At 45.6% G+C, this 21,526-nt stretch overlaps 1 protein-coding gene across 1 annotated transcript; it reads left to right on the forward strand.

Annotated features, from left to right (window-relative positions):
- The first annotated feature begins 406 nt into the window (after positions 1 to 406).
- LOC115459323 (gastrula zinc finger protein XlCGF57.1-like) lies at positions 407 to 15,278 on the forward strand. The gene is made up of 3 exons (XM_030189165.1): positions 407 to 472; positions 13,105 to 14,118; positions 14,281 to 15,278. Exons 1-3 carry the CDS (start codon positions 439 to 441, stop codon positions 15,102 to 15,104), a joined length of 1,872 nt encoding a protein of 623 aa, XP_030045025.1. The 5' UTR covers positions 407 to 438; the 3' UTR covers positions 15,105 to 15,278.
- The last annotated feature ends 6,248 nt before the right edge of the window (positions 15,279 to 21,526 follow it).

Genomic DNA, 21,526 nt, shown 5'->3' on the forward strand with positions numbered 1-21,526 from the left:
CTTGGTGCTAGTTTTGCAAGGTTCGTCAAAAAAGTAAGACATTGTCAGTGTATAATGAAGATTTCTGTATAGATTCTCAAAATTTGTAACCAAGTATCTGCAGACCAAATTCAAATCTATTCAAGTAATGGTTCAATTGCTGAATTAAACAATAACGGAGAAAAAGGGCAAACCCTGGTGTCCATAGACAAAACTGACTCTAGGGACAAATCCAGGGGAAGAAGTCTGGCAGTTCCTGACGACCTGTCTTCCATCCTAAAATGTCAGGAGAATGAAGCCAGCTGAAATCTAATGCTTTCTGAGCACCTCCACCGTCCTTGAGTGTGTTTCTGGTTTGTATTTCAGATGCGGGTGACATTCGAGGACATCGCTGTCTCTTTCTCCCAGGAGGAGTGGGAGTATTTAGATGAAGGGCAGAAGGAGCTTTACAGGGAGGTGATGAAGGAGAATTACGAGACCCTGATCTCAGTGGGTAAGGATTGCATTATCTGCATTTTCTGTACACAGCATCTGATTTATTAAAAATAATTTGATACACTTTTCTGTAGCTCCTCCACGCCTGAAACTTCTAAGTATGATCAGGTCTCATCTTTCCTCTCAGTCTTGTTTTTTTTTTTTATTTTTATTTTTATATTTATTTATTTATTTATAGCAATGTTTCAACAAGTACAATACTTGAACAAGCAATACAGGCTTAGTTGTTTTTTTTCATCTAAATTATACAATACTAGTAAGAAAGGCCCGTTTCTGAGGCCAATGAAACGGGCGCTAGCAAGGCGCTTTCCTTACCATCCCCCTCCCCTTGTTGGTGGACTTAACCTCCGTCGTTATCACGGCAGATCAGCTGTTCGGATGGCACTCCGTGGGGGGGGGGAGGGTCTGCGTAGGTCGCTGTTTGTTGGTGTGCGTCGGGCGGTGGGGGGTGGAGCGTCGGAGGGTGGTGGAACTGGGGATTCGTTGAGTGTCACAGCCCCACCCTGAACGTCATCACGTTGTGACGTGAGGGCGGGGCAAGCACTCATGGTGGAAAACTGATCTGGACCATGCTGGGTAACTTTGCCTCATAGAACGTTGGCGGTGCGTTTTATATAGAGAGATAACTAAAGGAAAAGTGTTATGCCCTCTTTAGACCACAATAATATGGAGGGGGGCATCATGTCCAGGAGAGAACTTAAAGAATAGATAAAGAGGTACGTATAGCTTTACACGCATTTAACCTTATCTTTACTATTTATTCTCAATCTCTCTCTTTCTAACGTTAAACTGTTCCCAACTATTTTTGGCTCTCTCATTCTCTCTGTCTCCTCAGCTCGAAACCTTGGGGTCATCTTTGACTCCTCTCTCCTTCTCTGCTCATATCCAGCAGATTGCCAAGACCTGTCGTTTCTTTCTTTACAACATCCGTAAAATCCGCCCCTTTCTTTCCGAGCACTCTACCAAAACCCTCATCCACACCCTTGTCACCTCTCGTTTAGACTACTGCAATCTGCTTCTTGCTGGCCTCCCACTTAGTCACCTCTCCCCTCTCCAGTCAGTTCAAAACTCTGCTGCCCGTCTCATCTTCCGCCAGGGTCGCTTTACTCATACTACCCCTCTCCTCAAGACCCTTCACTGGCTCCCTATCCGTTTTCGCATCCTGTTCAAACTTCTTCTACTAACCTATAAATGTACTCACTCTGCTGCTCCCCAGTATCTCTCCACACTCGTCCATCCCTACACCCCTTCCCGTGCACTCCGCTCCATGGATAAACCCTTCTTATCTGTTCCCTTCTCCACTACTGCCAACTCCAGACTTCGCGCCTTCTGTCTCGCTGCACCCTACGCCTGGAATAAACTTCCTGAGCCCCTACGTCTTGCCCCTTCCTTGGCCACCTTTAAATCTAGACTGAAAGCCCACCTCTTTAACATTGCTTTTGACTCGTAACCACTTGTAACCACTCGCCTCCACCTACCCTCCTCTCCTCTCCTTCCCGTTCACATTAATTGATTTGATTTGCTTACTTTATTTATTTTTTGTCTATTAGATTGTAAGCTCTTTGAGCAGGGACTGTCTTTCTTCTATGTTTGTGCAGCGCTGCGTATGCCTTGTAGCGCTATAGAAATGCTAAATAGTAGTAGTAGTAGTAATTTAAATGTTCTGGAAGGAGAAAGGTGTATTTGAGCCCTTGATATTTAATTACACATTTGCAAGGATAATTTAAATAGAAAGATGCACCTAATGCTAGAGTCTCTTTCCTTAGGGCTAAGAAAGCTCTTCTCCTTTCCTGAGTCTGTCTAGTAACATAAGTACATAAGTAATGCCACACTGGGAAAAGACCAAGGGTCCATCGAGCCCAGCATCCTGTCCACGACAGCGGCCAATCCAGGCCAAGGGCACCTGGCAAGCTTCCCAAACGTACAAACATTCTATACAATCAAGCCATTGTGACATCACTAATGAGGTTGGCTCTTATTGGTGGAATGAGCCACTATGACATCACAATAGGTTAAATCACTGCTCTATGTAATAAAAGTGAGCCAAGTAGAGGACATAAGTACATAAGTAATGCCATACTGGGAAAAGACCAAGGGTCCATCGAGCCCAGCATCCTGTCCACGACAGCGGCCAATCCAGGCCAAGGGCACCTGGCAAGCTTCCCAAACGTACAAACATTCTATACAATCAAGCCATTGTGACATCACTAATGAGGTTGGCTCTTATTGGTGGAATGAGCCACTATGACATCACAATAGGTTAAATCACTGCTCTATGTAATAAAAGTGAGCCAAGTAGAGGACATAAGTAATGCCACACTGGGAAAAGACCAAGGGTCCATCGAGCCCAGCATCCTGTCCACGACAGCGGCCAATCCAGCTTCCCAAACGTACAAACATTCTATACATGTTATTCCCAGAATTGTGGATTTTTCCCAAGTCCGTTTAGTAGCGGTTTATGGACTTGTCCTTTAGGAAACCGTCTAACCCCTTTTTAAACTCTGCCAAGCTAACCGCCTTCACCACGTTCTCCGGCAACAAATTCCAGGATACATCCATATCTTTTCCCCGTAGAATAAAGACTGTGAGTTCCTAAAAAACATGCGTTTTACTGCTTCCAGATCTTGTTCAAATACGAAGGACACTAATAGAGTCATTCTTTCAGAATCTTCAGTTATAGATGATTCTAATATATCAGTTAGATTGAGATTATGTTTTCCTTGATCATTTTGTTGAAATTGTTGTAATGCGATATCCGAGCTTTCTCCTTCTTGAATCTTTTTAATTGGAATATAATATATTCGATTAATTGGAGGAATAAGGTCCAAGGAATAATTCAAGACTTCTACCAAATATTTTTTGAAAGCCTCAAGAGGAGTAACACCCAGTGTTCTAGGAACATTTAAAGAACGAAGGTTCAATCTGCGATTATAGTTTTCAATTTGTTCAATTTTCCTGTGTATCAAATTTTTATCTTTAATTGTCATAGTGGAAAAATCTTGTAACTTTCTCACTTCTTCTTTAATCTCAGTCATTTGATTAATAGAATCTGTCTTAATATTTTCAAGGGATTTAGAAAGTGTATCAACAGTACTTACTAAGGTAGAAATCTCTTGTGTTGTGTTGGTCAGTTTAACGTCCAAATTTTGGAGAGCTTCCCAAATGCTCTCCAAAGTTACCGTCTCCGGTTTAGATAACACTGATCTTTCTGCAGCCTGAGAGCTCGAAGGCCCCAAGCCTCCGTTCGCTTTTCCATCGACAGAGCCTCTTGTCTGAGGCCTTTCTTCACCGTCTTACGATTCAGATGACCTCAGCTGAGATAGGAAAGCTACGGGCGGAGGTGGCGGATTGAGTTCAGGGGGTGAGAGCGTGACATCTAGCCCCAAGTCGCAAGGGTCTCCTCCTCCTGGGACAACGGGGCTCCTCCCAGACTTTTGATCAAGCATTTTCACCGCAAACCTCTCTATTTTCAGTTGCGACGGAGAAGAGGTTCTGGTCGCCGAGGCCCCAGCCTTGACCAGGCCTATCCTCTTAGTATGGGGCATAATGGTTAAAGAACAATGATGTTGTTCAAAACTGAACACGAGAGAGCTCAAGCGTGATCTATGCGTGCCGCCATCTTGACCACCCCTCCATCATTTTTGAGCATCATCTCCTCTCAGTCTTAAGATGACAGTGCGAGGTCAGGACTGAGAGACCTTAAGACCATCCAGCATGTCTTATTTATTTATTTATTTATTTATTTATTTATTTGTTGCTTATATCCCACATTTTCCCACTCGTGCAGGCTCAATGTGGCTTACAGTAAATTAAATAAAAGTACAAACTTTATGTGTTTGTTCCTCTTTAAATCAGTGACAGACCCTCCTCTAGCTCTTGTAACAGGGCTGAAAGCAAGGGGCGGAGCCAGAATCGCCAAAGGCAGACCCAGGGCAAAAACCTTAAGGGGCCCCCCTGCACCACCACCATCCCCCTCCTCCACCACCATCCCCGATGAAAAGTGCTTTGAGGAGCTTTGGATTTGGTTTGGCTGAGGCTCCAAGTCCTAACTCCTTAGCTGTGTTCAGCCCAGCCTCCACACCTCAATTCCTGGCTGCTGAAGACTTCCTCAGTGTTTGATCCTCAGCGACAGCGTTTCTGCAGTGCTCCCTTGGTTGACGCCGGTTCTTCTGTCTTCTTTCTTGTGCTCGTGCTCGCGTGTGCCAGCTGGGACCCAGGTTAGCATGTTAACTCTTCTGCCACTGCAGATCCTTCCTGCTGTGTCCCCTCCCACAACGGAAACAGGAAGTATGTCAGGTGGAGGCGGGACGAGGCAGGAAAAAGAACCTGCAGCACTTAGACTTAACGCGTAACACGCTAACCCGAGTCCCAGATAAGAAGGAGAGGAGACTGATGCATCTTGAGCTGCCTTCTGCCCGCTTGCCACCTGACGCCTTGCTAACGAAGCAACCAGTGGCGTCTCTAGACAGAAATATCTGGAGTGGCAACGGGGGGCAGGCCAAAATGGCATTTCCGGTGGTGGTGTGGAGTAGGGGGTATTGAAGCTGCTGCTTTGCGTGAGAGGAAGAGAAGAAACTGTTGGACCAGAGTGAGCCCTGTGCGCAGGACTGTTTTTACCTGGTGATTTTTTTTTTCCTAGAAAAGAAAGGTGCTGGTACTCGTAGATGGCCAACCTTAGGGGACGGTGTGACTATCCATGGCTCCACCCCACAGTAGCCACATATCCGTTACCAGCAGCGGAGCACATAAGAGCTAAAATTGTTGCAATTAAATTAGTAGCCTGTAAAATAATGATCCTCGTACACTGGACCATCAAGCTACTAAGTTTAAACCTAATCTGCATTCACAGAAGCCTTACTGATATAACAGCGGGTACAGATCAGAACCAGAACATTTTCGCATACAAAATAAATGTCTGATTTTGGTGTCATCTCAGTTAACAGCAACACAAACCCCCTCCAGCACCTGAAGTAATTAAAAAAAAAAAACCCAAAACCCTACAAAAGTCACTCAGGACTTATAGAACAAATCTACCATTTCATAACAGCACCAGCTTCCCAAACTCACATTACAATATACCTAGGAAAACATAACACAGTGAATATTGCAATGAGCCCTAGAACATACACCAATTGGAAACTGACAATTACTACAGATCCCTACTCAGACCCTTGGCCTTGCGGGGTCACATGTGCAGAACAGAGGTAGCCCCTCTTCACATACAGGCAAAATTGAACCCGAGATCCCGAGCAGCAAAGACCCTGTTTGCAGCCACTGTTCCCTGTAAGCAGAGCAGGAGTCCTCCACTACAGTCCTGCCAGTAGATGGTGCTGTTCATTATCACATGTTCTATAATGAGGGACAGGCAAGCTCTGCAGGACTCGTAGGAACCTGCATGTCCTTAGGGTATCTTTCACTAAGGCGCGCTCACGTTTTTAGCGCACACTAAGTGTTAGAGACACCCATAGGAATGCATTGGCGTCTCTAACGTTTAGCGCACCCACAATTTTAGTGCACGCCAAAAATGTGAGCGTGCCTTAGTAAAAGACCCTCTTAGTGATTGAAAACACAGTAGTGAAACATCACCCCCTACTGGCAGCAATGCAGTTGGAGAATTCTCATAAGTACATAAGTATTGCCATACTGGGACAGACCAAAGGTCCATCAAGCCCAGCATCCTGTTTCCAACAGTGGCCAATCCAGGTCACAAATACCTGGCAAGATCCCCCAAAAAGTACAAAACATTTTATACTGCTTATCCCAGAAATAGTGGATTTTCCCCAAGTCCATTTAATAATGGTCTATGGACTTTTCCTTTAGGGAGCCGTCCAAACCTTTTTTTTAAACTCCGCTAAGCTAACCGCCTTTACCACATTCTCTGGCAACGAATTCCAGAGTTTAATTACACGTTGAGTGAAGAAAAATTCTCACTCAGCTTAGAGGGAACAGTCCTTGTGAGATGTGTTGATTTAAAACTGTTCTAATTGTACCTGATGCAGCGTCTGCAAAACATTGTCAGCAACAGAGCTGCTGTGTTTTGAAGACTAGGTCCATTCAACACACAGGGTTTTATTTTTTTCAGTTGGAAATCTATACTTTTGAAGCACTTAGTTATTGATCATATTTAATATAGATGAACTTATATTTTTGAAATGGAAGTTTTTTGACTTATGGTGGACAAAGTGATGTTCCAGCCAAAGCATTAGGTAAATCTGAGATCTTCTTCCTCCATATTTGTTGTTTTCTTTTCATTTTTCAGGTTATACTATGGACAAAGTGTATTTTGAGGGTTGGGACTACTAGAGAAGCTTGAGACTTGCTGACGCTGAACATGTATACCTTGGAGGAAAGGAGAAACGGGTGACATGATACAGACGTTCAAATATTTGAAAGGTGTTAATCCGCAAACAAACCTTTTTTGGAGATGGGAAGGCGGTAGAACTAGAGGACATGAATTGAGGTTGAAGGGGGGCAGACTCAGGAGTAACGTCAGGAAGTATTTTTTCACGGACGGGGTGGTGGATATGTGGAATGCCCTCCCACGGGAGGTGGTGGAGATGAAAACGGTAATAGAATTCAAACATGCGTGGGATAAACACAAAGGAATCCTGTTTAGAAGGAATGGATCTATGGAATCTTAGCGGAGATTGGGTGGCAACGCCGGTATTTGGGAAGCAAACCCAGTGCTGGGCAGATTTCTGCGGTCTACGCCCTGATCGTAACTGAATAGATATGGATGGGCTGGAGTGTAAGTTTTAAGGGGGCTTCGACGTTAACTTCAGAACGTTTAGTACAAGAAGAGTGCTGGGCAGACTTCTACGGTCTGAGCCTAAGAATGGCAAGGACAAATCAAACTCGGGTATACATATAAAGTATCACATACCATGTAAATGAGTTTATCTTGTTGGGCAGACTGGATGGACCGTACAGGTCTTTATCTGCCGTCATTTACTATGTTACTATGTTGAGCAGAGCAGGGTTTGCCTTCTCTCTTATCACTAGCCCTGTCGATAACCAGTCTACAACTTCCTCAAGGCCTTAGTACAGTACAGTGTAAAGCAGGGTTTCTGAACCCAGTCCTAGAGGAACTCCAAGCTGGTCCTGGTTTTTCAGAGATCCACAATGAATGTGCGTGAGTTATTTGCATGCAGTGCCTCCACTGGGGTTTCCTAAGGACTGGGTTCAGAAACCCCGGTATAGAGACTATTACGATAGTAACATAGTAGATGACGGCAGAAAAAGACCTGCACGGGCCATCCAGTCTGCCCAACAAGATAAACTCATATGTGCTACTTTCTGTGTATACCCTACCTTGATTTGTACCTCTTCAGGGCACAGACCGTATAAGTCTGCCCAGCATTATCCCCGCCTCCCAACCACCAGCCCCGCCTCCCACCACCAGCTCTGGCACAGACCGTATAAGTCTGCCCAGCACTATCCCCGCCTCCCAAGACCCGCTCTGAGAGAGTGTGTGAGTTTAGAGAGAGAGAGAGTGTGTGTATGTGTGTGTGTGAGACAGAGAGAAGAGAGAGAGAGCTGCTAGGAGTCCCTCTGACAGTGAAGGGTCAGTCCTCATTGTAGCCAGTTGTTTGAGGCAGCAAAGCAGGGTTCTTCACTGTATGTGTGTTGTGGGTGAGGGACTTCCCTTATAGTTGTAATGTCCCATGTCCCTTATTGTTCTAATATGTTCTGTGTGTGTGTGAGAGAGAGAGAGAGACAAAGTGTGTGTCTATGTGAAAGAGAGAGTGTGAGAGTGAGTTTCGAGAGAGAAAGGAGAGACATTAAGCGAGATGGTCAGAGTGAAGGGGTGGGGAGTGAAGAGACTGTTACGGTCTGAACGGAGGGTGAAGGTGGCTCAAACTGTCACAGTTTCAGAGTGAAAGAGGTGTTCGAGCGAGTGAGACTGTCACTGCCAGACAGGGAGGGGGAGCATGGAGGGGTGTCAGACCCGGAGTCAAGTGGGAGGGTGAAGTACTAAGCATAGAAAGTCTCCCCGGTCCCCCCCCCCCCCCCCCCCCCGGCGGTGAGAGGTGTGTGTGTGTCTGTGTATGTGTGTGAGGGGGGGGGGGGAAGAGAGACAGAATGGGAAAAAGGCAAAGAACTTCAGCTGTGGTGGGAAGGGGGAGGTGTTGCGCTCTAAGCAGCAGGAAAATCGACCACTGTGATGAAAGAGAGGGGTTAGCAGTTGTATCCCATTACCTGAGCTTTTGCGTCAGCAGGGTCACATTTACCAAAACATTGTTTGTTTGTTTTTTAAATTAACGATCCCTACATGAGCTTATGTTATGGGAAATGTGTGATGCCCGCAATACGCCAAAGAGGAGGCAATGATTCATTAAGGTCTGGGGGTCATACCTGACCAAAATATCCCCACGGGCGCGGAGCCAAGTTTTGAATGCTTTAGGATAGTCAGTGCGCAAGAATGGAGAATGATCAGAGTGAAAGAGTGGTGCGACGTAACGCAGCAGATTTCGGATGTTGGTATGAGTTGATTACGAGGGGGGAGGTATAGTTATGGAGGAAGGGGTTCTAATGGGCATCGATGGGGCGACTAATACCCAAATTTAGTGCACACGATTGTATGCTGCTGTGGACGGAGAGGAGAGCGAAACGATCTCCAACTTATATGATAACACCTGTTAATTTGAATGCATCAGTAGGGCTGTAAGATAAGATGTTATATACTGAGTTCGTTGTGGAACCAACCATGTTTGCCTGCCAACAACGATGTCGGCAAGGAGCAAGGGGGGGGGGGGGAAGGGAAGGGGTGGGAGTTCAGGGGACGAGGGGGGAGAAAAATGTTAAAAAGGACGGCCAAAGGCCAGACTGATACTTGTTTTCTTACAGCATGGTTGTTAGTGAAGTTACTACATGACAGTTTGTAATGATTAAACATGTGGAGTTGTCAATAAAAAACGTTAAAACTTAAATTAACGATCCCCACAGCAAACATGGAGATAGATGGTCCGTAACGATGGAACCGACTACTGTGATGAAAGAGAGGGGATCAGTTCCCTGTTCGGAGCCGCTGTCAGACGATCCCCGCCCGGTGCTCGCCGGTCACCCGCTGCTCTCTGTCCCCGCCGGTAATGGTCGTCCGCAGCAGCAGTCGGTCAGAAGCGCTGGCATGGGGTGCCCCAGGACGCGAGAAGCAGGCGGGCCGGCCCGTGTATGGCGAGCGACGGCTCCCGGCTGATTTCAACGACATGTACAGAGAAACCTGTGACGTGACGTCGGGAGAGATCTGTGACGTGCAGCGCATGCGCAGAACAGCTGCACTGTTCTGCGCATGTGCGGCATGTCGGTCACTCTTCATTTATATAGTAGGACTAGCCGTTAAGCCCGTTAAAACGGGCGAGATTTCCAGCTACCCTCCTTCCCGCCGCTCCCTCCCCCCTCTGTGCCGGGCCCCCTGCACTGACCTGACAGCACCTCTCACCTCCATGTGACAGATCGTTCTGCTGCTGCCTGCAGCGCTTCCACACGGAGGTGAGAGGCGCTGTTAGGTCAGTGCAGGGGGCCCGATACGGAAGGGGGCGGGAGCGGTGGCGGGGTTGGGGGGAGGGTGGCGGTTGGTGCGCGCGATGTTCGTTTCCAGGCTCCAGCAGCAGCGTCCAACAGTCCGACTCCGTTTCCCTCTCTGGTCCACCCTCTGACGTCTTGACGCTAGGGCGGGACAGAGAGGGAAGTCTCTACTGCGCATTTGCAGGTGAGTCGGTCACTTGCCATTTATATGTTTGATATGTCTATTTTTACTGATCTGACTTACATACCCATTTCTCCACTTAACTGACTTATACAAAAATATCTCTCCATAAACATTTATATTCCAGTCTGTTAAACAACTCCTTTTTAATCACATAAAGGTTGTCTGCGAGTCTCCGTTCACATGTTGCTCCCTCTGCTGTAAGTAGGATGGAGACAAGCTTAGCCCAATGGTGACTGTTGTGATAAGTGTCTGCATCAAAGTTCGTCAATACATGTGAAAGAAACTCCCTGATAAGAGCAGATTACAATAGATTCTCGTTCAGACTATTCTTCAGTGCTTTTGTAGCTACACACTGCCATTTCCAAGGGACATTTCATCTCCTCACAAACATGCAGTCTGCGGAGACAAACATTTCAAGAAATGTTTTACAAATATGTAAATATGTCTGATCTTCAAGGGTCTTAAAGGAAATGGCCCTGAGTACTTGAAGAATAGGATAATCTACACACCACCAAGGACACTAACCACACCCTCTCCAAAAGACATTACAAGATGTGTAATGTCTCATCCCATGGCTTTTCCTACCATCTCTATGCTGATGACTCCCAAATCTACCTTTCTACCCCTGATATCTCACCTTGCATCCAAACCAAAGTTTCAGCGTGCTTGTCTGACATTGCTGTCTGGATGTCTCAACGCCACCTGAAATTAAATATGACCAAAACCGAGCTTCTCATTTTCCCCCCCAAACCCACCTCCCCGCTCCCCCCGTTTTCTATTTCTGTTGATGGCTCTCTCATTCTCCCTGTCTCCTCAGCTCGAAACCTTGGGGTCATCTTTGACTCTTCTCTCTCCTTCTCTGCTCATATCCAGCAGACCGCCAAGACCTGTCATTTCTTTCTTTACAACATCCGTAAAATCCGCCCCTTTCTTTCCGAGCACTCTACCAAAACCCTCATCCACACCCTTGTCACCTCTTGTTTAGACTACTGCAATCTGCTTCTTGCTGGCCTCCCACTTAGTCACCTCTCCCCTCTCCAGTCGGTTCAAAACTCTGCTGCCCGTCTCGTCTTCCGCCAGGGTCGCTTTACTCATACTACCCCTCTCCTCAAGACCCTTCACTGGCTCCCTATCCGTTTTCGCATCCTGTTCAAACTTCTTCTACTAACCTATAATGTACTCACTCTGCTGCTCCCCAGTATCTCTCCACACTCGTCCTTCCCTACACCCCTTCCCGGTGCACTCCGCTCCATGGATAAATCCTTCTTATCTGTTCCCTTCTCCACTACTGCCAACTCCAGACTTCGCGCCTTCTGTCTCGCTGCACCCTACCTTTGGAATAAACTTCCTGAACCCCTACGTCTTGCCCCATCCTTGGCCACCTTTAAATCTAGACTGAAAGCCCACCTCTCTAGCATTGCTTTTGACTCGTAACCACTCGCCTCCACCTACCCTCCTCTCTTCCTTCCCGTTCACATTAATTGATTTGATTTGCTTACTTTATTTTTTTTTTTTGTCTATTAGATTGTAAGCTCTTTGAGCAGGGACTGTCTTCTATGTTTGTGCAGCGCTGCGTACGCCTTGTAGCGCTATAGAAATGCTAAATAGTAGTAGTAGTAGTAATACCCACAAGCGAGCCTTCTCTGGACTAGACCCCACACTCTGGAATGTACTGCCTGAAAGGCTCTGCTTAACGCAAGACTACCTCTACTTCAGGAAGCAGGTGAAAGCCTGGCCCTTCAACCAGGCCTTTAATGGAAGACGTAACTAACTTGTTAGTCTCACTCACACACACAAGGATTGACTCGGGCTGCACATACTGCAGCAGGATATGGTTATCCATGCCTACCCTAGCTGAGATCATATTTAACCATCTCGCTGACCTCATGTGCATCGTCCTTTAAATTAGTCACCTTATTTTCTAACTCCTCTTACTCTCACACCTATCTATATGTTCCATCTTGGCTTTACCCTTCACTATAATTTATAATGTTCTATTAAGTATTGTGTTGACATTGTAAGTAGGATACTATGCCATACTTCGTACTGTTTTTGAATATTTTTATTGCTGTAATTGCCTTTTGCTGATGTTTGATGTATTCTTACTATATACTGCCTTGAGTGAATTCCTTCAAAAAGGCAGTAAATAAATCCTAATAAATAAATACAATTAATAAATAGAAAGCTGACTAATTGGTAGGTTATGCTGCACCAGGTTTTTCCATACATTCGTTATCTTTCCTTTTATTGCTCACAGGTTATACTTATTAGGATTTATTTATGACACTTTTGAAGAAATTCACCCAAGGTGTGGGGTACAGCAAAAATAAGCAAGACATAGACAAAAGCCTGTAGTATGTGAGGGAGTTTAATATTGGTGACAGTTCTGAACAATTTACACAATGCAAAACAAAACCAAGTAATAAACAACATAGGCTGGATAAAATTTTATATATATACCTATTTTCGTTACACCTTACCCCCCGCCATCCCTTCCTTCTACCCACCCTCTACCCCACCCAGACCTACCAGTTTTTTAACACCTTACTGGTATTTAGAGGCCCTGAGGCAGCCCTTAGTTGGGCAAAACTTGGCCAAGTAGGGCACAGTTTTTACCCCTCCACATCTGCTACCATTAAAAATATTTTGGATTGGTCTGCTGGACTGTCTGGTCTGCTCTTTACCCTTTGCTGATCTGGTCTTGTTTGCTTGTTTGTTTCTTGGGAGCAGCCCAATGTCAACGCATTACATATTAAAACATCTTAGACAGAATAGGGTGTAGGTGAAGGTAGAACATATAGACAGATAAGATAGAGTAAAAGGAGTTAGATAGAAAATAAGAACAACTAACTTAAGGAATATGTTAGAAACCACCACTGGCTCTCTAACACATAACTAATACCTTCTGTTTTATCCAGCAGATCATCAGCTCACACAGACAAGGAAGAGAGAGGAGAATCGAGAAGAACTACTTGCAGAAATAGATCAGATCTCAAGAGAACCAGGAAATGTGTGTGAGAATATTTCCCTGGAAACCGAGAAGAGAAACACAACAAACCGTCAGCAGGAATCCGAGAAGGAGCAGAGAGACCCTGCAGGAGGCTCAGCAGATGGAGTCACCGAGTGTGAGAAAAGTGACAGGGAGCTCATAAACATCCCTGAGCACCAGAGACACCTGAGAGCAGAGAAACTCTACGGCACAAGAAGCTTTGATGGGAAACACAATACATTATTTCAGCAGAAAACTCTCACAGGAGCGAGATTCTTTGATTGCAATCGAACTGGAGAATCTCTTACATGTCCCTTAAGTAATCATCAGAAAATCCACAGCAGAAAGAGAGTCATATCATGTCCTGAATGTGGGAAAAAAAATTTTCATAAGGAAGACCTAATAATACATCAAAAAACATACAGAGGACAGAAAGGATTTATAGGTACTGAGTATGATGATACCAGTTTACTGTTACACCGACAAAGCCACAATAGGGTGAAAACGTTTTCTTGTTTTGAGTGTAGGAAGAGCTTCACACGGCTTTCACAACTGCACATTCACCAAAGGTCCCATACAGAAGAACAACAATTTCTATGTTCTGAATATAAGAAACACTTCTTTTCTCAATCAAGTCTGAAAGTGCACCAGAGGATAGATGCAGGAGAGAAACTATTTACATGTAGTGAGTGTAATAAAAACTTCTGTTTTCTATCAAGGCTAAAAGTTCACCAGCGAAGGCATACAGGAGAAAAACCATTTACATGTACAGAGTGTAATAAGAGCTTTGCCTGGCACACAGATTTGAAATCTCACCGAAGAATCCACACAGGCGTGAAACTATTTACATGTCCTGAATGTAATAAAAACTTCTCTTCCTTGTCAAGTATAAAAAAGCACCAGATGGTACACACAGGAGAGAAACCATTTACTTGTACTGAATGTAGTAAAAGCTTTGCTCGACGGTCAAATCTGAATGTCCATCAACACAGCCACAGGGAAGATAACCCATTTAGGTGTTTGCAGTGTAATAAAAACTTCTGTTCACAATCAAGTCTAAAAGTGCACCAGAAGATACACACAGGAGAAAAACCATTTATATGTACAGAATGTAATAAAAGCTTCACCCGAAATGCGGATTTGAAATCTCACCAAAGAAGCCACACGGGTGTGAAACCATTTAAATGTTTTGAGTGTAACAAAAAATACAGTCACCAATCAGATCTTAAGCGACATGAAAGGACCCACACAGGAACCAAAGCATATAGATGTACAGAGTGTAATAAAAGTTTTACTCGGCCTTCAAATCTGAAAATTCACCAGCGCAGCCACACAGGAGAAAAACCATTTAGATGTACTGAGTGTAATAAAAACTTTATTTGTTTATCAGTGCTAAAAAGGCATCAGAGGGTACACACAGGAGAAAAATCATTTACATGTATAGAATGTAATAAAAGCTTCATCCAGCATGCAGATCTGAAATCTCACCAAATAAGCCACACAGGTGTGAAACCATTTGCATGCACTGAGTGCAATAAAAGGTACAGTCATTTATCAAATCTGAAAAGGCACCAGAGGACCCATAAGGGAGACAAACCGTTTAAATGTACTCAGTGTAGTGAAAACTTCATTTCTCTATCAAGGCTAAAAATGCACCAAAGGATACACACAGGAGAGAAACCATTTTTGTGTGCTGAATGTAATAAAGCGTTCTCGCGGCTTGCAACGATGCAAAAACACCAAAAGATCCACAGAAGAGATAGGAGGCCACGTATACCTGAAGACAGTCAATGGATCTCTCCAAATCTATCCGAGTATCTTCACATGATGACATCAGAAGGAGCAGATGAGATGGCGGAATCACCGGTTGTTCCAATTCACTTTGCCCAGGAGTGGGGAGCTAAAACAGTAGCAGTTTCAAGATTAAGTTAAGCTCTTGCTTCAATAGAGGTGGATCCCTGCCATCTTCAAATTGAGTTATAATGTTGGATGTGCACCCGATTCATTAGCAGGGATACGCATTAACCCAGCGATGTGTCTAACCTGTGGTACAGCTGTAGGGCATGGAAAACTTGTTCCTGAATGTACTGCAGCAGGAGGGAGAGCAGGAGGGAGTGGAGGAGTGGCCTAGTGGTTAGGGTGGTGGACTTTGGTCCTGGGGAACTGAGGAACTGAGTTCGATTCCCGGCACAGGCAGCTCCTTGTGACTCTGGGCAAGTCACTTAACTCTCCATCGCCCTCCATCACCTGCCGCATTGAGCCTGCCATGAGTGGGAAAGCGCGGGGTACAAATATAACAAAAATAAAATAATAGCCAATGAAATATTAAGAGGGCTAACTACAGGTAGATAGAGCTTTGAGGATTAAAAGATAATAATGTACTGCTATATTTAGTACATTTACATCTAGAAGGTTCAAATACCAGAAGCAAAACCAATAGTATAAACCTGCAAAAATCATCTGAGGCTCATCTAAGATCCCTAATTGGACAAATCAAAGGAGAAGAGTAGGTAAGCGAGAATTGAAGGATGATGCAGAAAGAGGAAGATGAGATCTGGAAACCAGCATCACAAGAAAGATGCTGAAATAGCAACGGGAAGAGGTGACTGGTCAGATATGGAAACAGAAGAATGAAATATGATGTAAAACCGACCAAGCTAAAGAGGTGAGAAGGTGGTAGAACTCAAAACGGAGCTTCTGGATTCCTTGGAGATGGATATGTTTGATGAAGTCTAGGAAAAGGCAAGACTAAACCTGTTACCCAAAGTATTATATATGATCAGTAACATCTGTTCTGCCCCACATCTGTGTGTGCATGTTTACCTTCAGTCGGTATTGTACTGTAAGCTAATATAAGCCGCTTTGGTCCTGTTACGTTTTTTAATCGGTATTTTTATTTAAAAGCAGTCTACAGTTCTTGACAGATTCAAAATAAAACATTTATATTCATGCATTAAAACAAGTCAAACAATTTAAAACAGGATATCACAGGGGGCCTATGAAGGTCAGATAACAACGGTGTAATGTGTTCATATTTTGGACATTGTACTACTAGTGTTTACTGCCACATTTTGAGTGGCATGCAATGCACGTAGGACCTGGAATGGTAACCCTAAATACAAAGAATTGCAATAATCATACTTAGGATTACCAATCGAAAAATTTGGGTAGATAGAAAATCATGTAGTCGCACTAGTCACAGTCTTGAAAAAGATAGACCTAAATACAGATTATAGTTGAGGATGTAAGGAGAATGGAGAAGCTAGCAAGACACTCAAATTGCAGATATCATTAAAAACTGCTATGGAACAACCCTCCAAGAACAGATGCTTTGGGCAGAGTATTGTTTTTGATCTAGTTAAGTAGAGTACCTGTGCCTTATCAGCATTTAGAAAGACTGGAGGCTAAATGTTGCACATTCCTTATATGGTCTGAAGCCCCGCTCAGCACATCCCTGATGCACTGGGCAGGGCTGGGCGCCACCAATTTCAAGGCAGCGCTGGAAGAGGAGAGAGTGTACTACCTCCCTCCAACAAAGATACGAGGGGGTGTGGAAGAGGGCTGCTAGACCATCATTTTTTTTGGGGGGGGGGGCTTGATTTGCGGCTCTCTGGGCTACCAGGGCTTTTTTTTGGGGGGGGGGATGTTAGGGGGGCTGGAGATCTAGCCCCTGTGAACTTGTGTTGGGAGGACTGGAAGTCCACTGGACCTCCAGCCCCCGTGTTGCTGGCTTGGGGGGGGGGGTCGGGGGAAACAGAGGTCCGCTGGACCTCCAGCCCCAGTATTGCTGGCTTGTGGTGTGGGGGTCGGGGTTCCTGCTCCTGCAGGGGGGGGGGCTGTATTGGAGGGAATGGGGGGCCTGCTTGCATGCAAATACAGGCTGGATAGGGCTCCCCATTCCTGCTCAATGGTCTGCAAATCCTAACGCCAGCTCCAAGCTGGCATAGGGTTTGCTGCAGACGGCGTGCTGCCCGCTGATCATTGAGGGGGAATATGTTTAGCATGCATTTGCATGCTAGCTGTGGTCAGAGCCCGCGAGCACGTTGTTTCACATGCTCAGGGGCTCTGATCATGGGGCAGTAGCAAACGCAGGCATTTGTATGGCGCTAAAATTCTCTAGCGCCTGCATTTGCTTCTGATCATAGGCCCATAGGTTCACTAGTGCGTAACTTGCAAAATGTTTTCTTGTTTGACAGTTTCATACAATTGAGGATTTGAAGGTTAAAAGAAACTATTTAAAAGGTTAAAAATATATATATGCAAAATATAATGATATAAAAACAGGCTTGAAGACCAGTGACAGTTGGCGAATGGAGGCTAAAACTGATGAGAGCCCCAATGACTCCGCCAAACTGAGGTCTTCCCAAAAAAAAAAAAAGGTTTTCTTTAGTTTCCAGCATCGCAAGCCTAGAACTATAAGGTTAAAAAGGTGTTCATTTGATGGACTTGTGCAAACATATGAGTTTGAAGTAAGTTTGTTAACTGCAAGGGGGGGAGCACATGGCCAGGTCCCCCACTCGCGAAACTTATAGAATATCTACAAGTGCCAACATGGCATAAGGGAAAGTGCCTAAAAGTTGGAACGCAGATGCCAACGTCTGCTCTATAACAGAATCTGCCATTGTAAGATACTATCTTAGTGCACCTAATGTTTAACGCGCATAACATGGGGGCAGTTTTATAACTGGCACCAAAATGTAGCATGCTGAGCTTGAATAATGACATCTGGATACCTGGGTTCCATTCTAGATCACTAGTGTAAATCTGCATTCACACACTAACCTTTAGGCATTCCCACTTATGCCGTATCAATATCAGGTGTAAATGTGTGCAGGGCCGCCGAGAGGGGGGACAAAATTCCCTGGGCCCGGGCCTCCAAGGGGGACCCGGCACTGCAGTCCCAACCGCCCTCCGTCTGACCGTCTGCCACTGGGCCGGGCCCCCTGCATTGAAATCACAGCGCCTCTCACCTCCGTGTGAAAGCACAGCAGGCAGCAGGGCAGCAGATCGCCTCCCTTCGGGCCTCCTTCCCTCCCTGTGTCCCGCCTTCGTCTGACGTAACTTCCGCAAGTGCTTGACACAGGGAGGGAAGGAGGCCCAAAGGGAGGCGATCTGCTGCCCTGCTGCCTGCAGCGCTTTCACACGGAGGTGAGAGGCGCTGTGATTTCAATGCAGGGGGCTCGGCCCGGTGGCGGACAGAGGGGGGCGGATGAAAGGGGGGAGCGGCGGTGGCGGGGACAGCCTTGCCCCGGGCCCGGCCCAGTCTCTCGGCGGCCCTGAATGTGTGTGGTTAAATGTATTTGGTTTCTTATATACAGTCTGCAGGCCCGAAAACTATCAAAGTGGTGGACACAGTGGCGTAGCCAGACTGCCAATTTTGGGTGGGCACAAAAGTTTCTACCCCCCCCCCCCCCCCCCCCCCCCCCAGCAAAATTTAGTCACACTCAGAAGCATTTGTCACACAGGGTAAAGTGCTGCTTTTCAGTGCATCCGATTTCAGACAATTTATTTAATAGCCTAATCCATTTCAGTGAGCTTTCAGAGGCCAAAACCTCCTGCCTCAGGTCAGTATAATGCTGTTACGGTATCCTCTCCTGACCTAAGGAAGGAAGTATTGGTCTCTGAAACTTTATTAAACACCATATTACTTTATCCTAAATTAAAAATAAAATTATTTTCTTTACCTTTGTTGTATAGCCATTTACTTTTTCTCATTGTGTTGCTCCCAGTCTCTAGATTCTGCTTTCCTTCGTTTTCGCTTAAATCTTCTGCCAGGGTTTCCTGGCCATTTGTCATTTTTCTCTCCTTTTTCTTTGCTTTCTTCAATATTTTTCTGCCTCTCTCTGTGTCCAGATTTAATTCATTCTTACTATCCATTCTTTAATTTCCTTCATCTACTTATGGCTTTTCATCTTTTTCTCACCCTTGTTCTCCCCATGCCCCTTCCTCTTATTCTCCAATCTTTCACTACTCCCCCTTTCCATGCAGCTGCTCTCCTCTTTCTCTCCCCATCCTTCCAGTGTCTCCCCTCTCTCTCCCCATCCTTCCAATAGTCTCCCCTCTTTCTTTCTGCATCCTTCCATCGTGTCACCTCTTTCTCCCTACCCTTCCATCCAGTGTCTTCCACCAGCCCCAGCTCCCATTGCCGGCCACTGCTGCTTTTCCTGATGAGCAGCAGGGCCGGCGCTACAAAAAGAAGAAGCGCTCAGCTGACTGAGCTGAGCGCCAACGCAAACGACGACTCACTCGACGAGAAAAAATGTTTTTAAAAAAATGCGGCACCGCAGGCAGCCTCGAAGCATTGGCTGCTGGCTCTGCAGGCTCCTCCCGTCTCTTATGTCACTGCCCCTGCTTCGCTCCAGGGGCAGTGACACAAGAGACGGGCGGAGCCTGCAGAGCCAGCAGCCAATGCTTCGAGGCTGCCTTCGGTGCCGCGTTTTTTTAAAAACATTTTTTATCGTCGAGTCGTCGTTTGCGTTGGCACTCAGCTCAGTCAGCTGAGCGCTTCTTCTTTTTGTAGCGCCGGCCCTGCTGCTCATCAGGAAAAGCAGCAGTGGCCGGCAATGGGAGCTGGGGATGGCGCAGGCCTGAAGGAAAAGTGGGTGGGCAGGCCAGAGCTGACATCATTTTTGAGTCTGCCCCCCTTCAATCTCATTTCATGTCCTCTCGTTCTACCATCTTCCCATCTCCGGAAAAGGTTCGTTTGCGGATTAATACCTTTCAAATATTTGAATGTCTGTATCATATCACCCCTGTTTCTCCTTTCCTCCAGAGTATACATGTTTAGTTCAGCAATTCTCTCCTCATACGTCTTGTAACGCAAATCCCATACCATTCTCGTAGCTTTTCTTTGCACCGCTTCAATTCTTTTTACATCCTTAACAAGATACGGCCTCCAAAACTGAACACAATACTCCAGGTGGGACCTCACCAACGACTTATACAGGGGCATCAACACCCCCTTTCTTCTGCTGGTCACACCTCTCTCTATACAGCCTAACAACCTTCTAGCTACGGCCACCGCCTTGTCACACTGTTTCGTCGCCTTCAAATCCTCAGATACTATCACCCCATTTATTATTCCGTTAATATGATTGCTATGATATTCTATGCACCCATCTGTATCTATATTCTGAAATTCTTATCCTATAATGTGTACATATTGCTATAACATTTTGTAAGCCACATTGAGCCTGCAAATAGGTGGGGAAATGTGGGATACAAGTGCAGCAAATAAATAAAAAATAAATAAAAAAGTGGGAGGGATCTTCCATCTGAACTGGCCCTTGATGCAGCAGATTGGGAGTCACAATGGTGGCTCTGAGAGTGCTCAAACGAGATCCGCATACCACGGCCATCGGGGCCACTAGAACAACTGGCCCCCGATGCTGCCCTATGCGGCAAAGAACTCTCCTTATCAGAGGCCACGGAGGAAAACCATACAGTAGCTGTTGTTCCGGCCATGGCTGGAGAAGAGTGTCTAATCCTGCGGATCCTGGCTGCCGTTTGTGGCTGAAGAACTGGGGAACTTTGGCATTGCAAGCCATGGCCATGAGATCCATTACTGGTCTTCCCCAACGTTGACAGATCAGCCGAAAAGCCAAGTCCGACAGCGTTCATCCCGCTGCATCCAAAAGAGTCTGGCTGAGAAAATCCGCTTGAACATTGTCTTGACCCGCAACGTGCACTGCTGACAGACTCTGAACATGAGCCTGTTCAGAGGGAATTTGAGGTGCAGCAGGGGCCCAGCAACTGCGTATGCTGCCAAAGAGGACACCACCAGTCCGCCACCCCTGGCTCAAACTGCTCACCGGCCAGGGCCGTGCCAAGGGTCTCTGGTGCCCCCCTGCAGACTATCAGTTGGCGCCCCCCCCCCCCCCCCCCCATGTGGCACAAGATGCAAAGGAAATAAGAGCTGAAAGATGGAGTGCATCTTTGTGGGATTGCTGAACCAATAGAGGGTTTACAACCACTTAGCTTTTCGTGCTTTCATGTTGACGAAATTAGTAATTAAATCTTTGATATCTAACTGGGCACATATATCATTCTCAATAGCAATCATGGCAAGGCTTACAAGCCTTTCTTGCGAAATACTTGATCGCAAATAATTTTTTATGATTTTTAACCGTGAAAATGATCGCTCACCACTTGCCACACTGACAGGAATTGTCAGCAATATTCTTAGAATGATGCTCACATTTGGGAATGGGAGGCTATTTGATAGAACAAATTTCAGAGTTTCAAAAGGATTATGAAAATGGCATAATTCGGTCTTGTTGCAAGTGACATATTCCAATCACTAAATAGAAAATAAAATTCTTTCTACCTTTGTTGTCTGGTCATGTTATTTTTCT

This window comes from Microcaecilia unicolor, unplaced genomic scaffold, assembly GCF_901765095.1.
Source record: "Microcaecilia unicolor unplaced genomic scaffold, aMicUni1.1, whole genome shotgun sequence".
NCBI lineage: Eukaryota > Metazoa > Chordata > Amphibia > Gymnophiona > Siphonopidae > Microcaecilia > Microcaecilia unicolor.